General features: G+C 58.7%; 1 protein-coding gene across 1 annotated transcript; it reads left to right on the forward strand.

The window, feature by feature from the left end:
• The first annotated feature begins 4 nt into the window (after positions 1–4).
• On the forward strand, positions 5–1,185 carry LOC104991441 (histone-lysine N-methyltransferase SETDB1-B-like). Its single transcript, XM_010843909.1, has 2 exons — positions 5–357; positions 432–1,185. The coding sequence occupies exons 1-2, from the start codon at positions 5–7 to the stop codon at positions 745–747; spliced, it is 669 nt and encodes a 222-aa protein (XP_010842211.1). The 3' UTR covers positions 748–1,185.
• The last annotated feature ends 566 nt before the right edge of the window (positions 1,186–1,751 follow it).

Genomic DNA, 1,751 nt, shown 5'->3' on the forward strand with positions numbered 1-1,751 from the left:
GGCTATGCTGCCTCGTGGTCCCCATGGACCCCGACCCCTCTCTGGGTGTCTGCGGAGCCGTCCACGTGAATCCCAGGTCCGTGCTCGTTTTCACCGAGTGGGAGCCCCGGGGCTGGGTGGGGGGGCAGGGGCGGCACCCGCGCCTGCCCCCGATGCTCAGCGCGTCGCGTCTCTCCCCCAGGACGGAGAGCTGTACTGCATCGACGCGTGTTTCTATGGCAACGTCAGCCGCTTCATCAACCACCACTGCGAGCCCAATCTGGTGCCCGTGCGTGTGTTCATGTCCCACCAGGACCTGCGCTTCCCGCGGATCGCCTTCTTCAGCACCCGCCTGATTGAGGCCGGGGAGCAGCTGGGGTAGGTGCCCGGGCGGGGGCGGGTGGGGGGCGGCCCCGGGGGCGCAGGCCCAGACCCCGGCTCTCTCTCCGCAGCTTCGACTATGGGCAGCGCTTCTGGGACATCAAGGGCAAGCTGTTCAGCTGCCGCTGCGGCTCCCCCAAGGTGCCGGCACTCCGGGGCCGCGCTGGCCCAGCGGCAGGCCGGTGCCCAGGAGGACGGGCTGCCCGACACCAGCTCCTCGCCCGCCGACCCGCTATGAGAGCGCCGCCCGGCGCCCAAGTGGACGCCGTTCGCTGTGGTTTGGGGAGGACGCGGAGGCGTGCAGGAGACCGGCTGGCCTGCCCAGGGCCGTGGGGGCGGGGCCCGGCTGCGCGGGGACGCCTGGGCTCCTTGCCGGCCTCGCTGTGAGTTTCCGACGGAGGTCTTTCTGCTCCACGTTTCTCGTCTCCCCTCGCGTGTCGTCGCTCCCGGCTCACCGCCGGGCTGGGGGCTGCGTCCTGTCGGCCCGGACTCTCCGTGTGGCCCGCCGCGGCCCGCATGGCCGGTGCTGGCTCTGGGCGGCACAGACCCCGTGCCCACCGCCCCTGCGAGGTCAGGGCCGAGCCACTGCTGACTTTGGAGAAAACGTGGGTTTGCTTTTTAAAGAAATCCTATATCTAGTCCTATACACCAGACCTCTCACGTGCTTCTTTCCGAGGATGCGGTTTGGGGCGCAGGATGGCCATGGCCCCGGAGCACCGCACGTCCTATTGATTTCTAAGCCACATGCTATGATGATGAATAAACTGGTTTATTTTCTACCATTATTGGACATTAGGACAAACAAAAAATAAACACAAAAACACAGACAACGGTGCTGATTCTGGTGTGGTTTCTACTCACCATGTGAAAATAAACTATCAACTGTATAAAGAGAACAAAGTGATTTTAGAATAAAACGCAGGAAAAGCTTTTTTTAAAACGTTAGTCTTGTGTGAATAAAATTGCCGTCACCTTTTGAGTGATGGCCTGCCAGGTCATATACTTTTTTTTGGCATATACTTTTTTAAATACTGTAATTAGTGCAGTAACAGTGGGTTTTTTTGTGCAACTCTTCTAAAACATTCATAATGCAGTCATGTTTATTTTTTCTGTTAAAATGTTTTTGACAGTTCTAAGAGCAGTCTTTTGGCTCAGACCATTTCTTGTTCTGTTTTCAATGAAATCAATAAAAAAAAAAAAAAGAAGTACTTTAAATGAGGCTTTATCATGGTATCATGTTTCAGCTGGTTTCTGCGAGACACCCACACTTCCTGCGAGTGTCACGCGCGCGTGTTCCCACGCAGCCCTGGGGACCAGCGGGCAGGCCCAGCGCTGAGCCGCCTCCGAGCAGGTGGGCCTGCAGCACCCCGTCCCTGGAGGAGGATGCGGCC

This window comes from Bison bison, unplaced genomic scaffold (assembly GCF_000754665.1).
Source record: "Bison bison bison isolate TAMUID 2011002044 unplaced genomic scaffold, Bison_UMD1.0 scf7180017847790, whole genome shotgun sequence".
Taxonomy (NCBI): Eukaryota; Metazoa; Chordata; class Mammalia; order Artiodactyla; family Bovidae; genus Bison; species Bison bison.

What these genes read in the sequence shown, in the direction of transcription:
- LOC104991441 (XM_010843909.1), top strand. Translation starts at nt 5, where the DNA reads ATGCTGCCTCGTGGTCCCCATGGACCCCGACCCCTCTCTGGGTGTCTG. An exon ending in GAGGCCGGGGAGCAGCTGGG is followed by an intron (nt 358 to 431) that starts GTAGGTGCCCGG and finishes CTCTCTCCGCAG; the next exon opens with CTTCGACTATGGGCAGCGCT.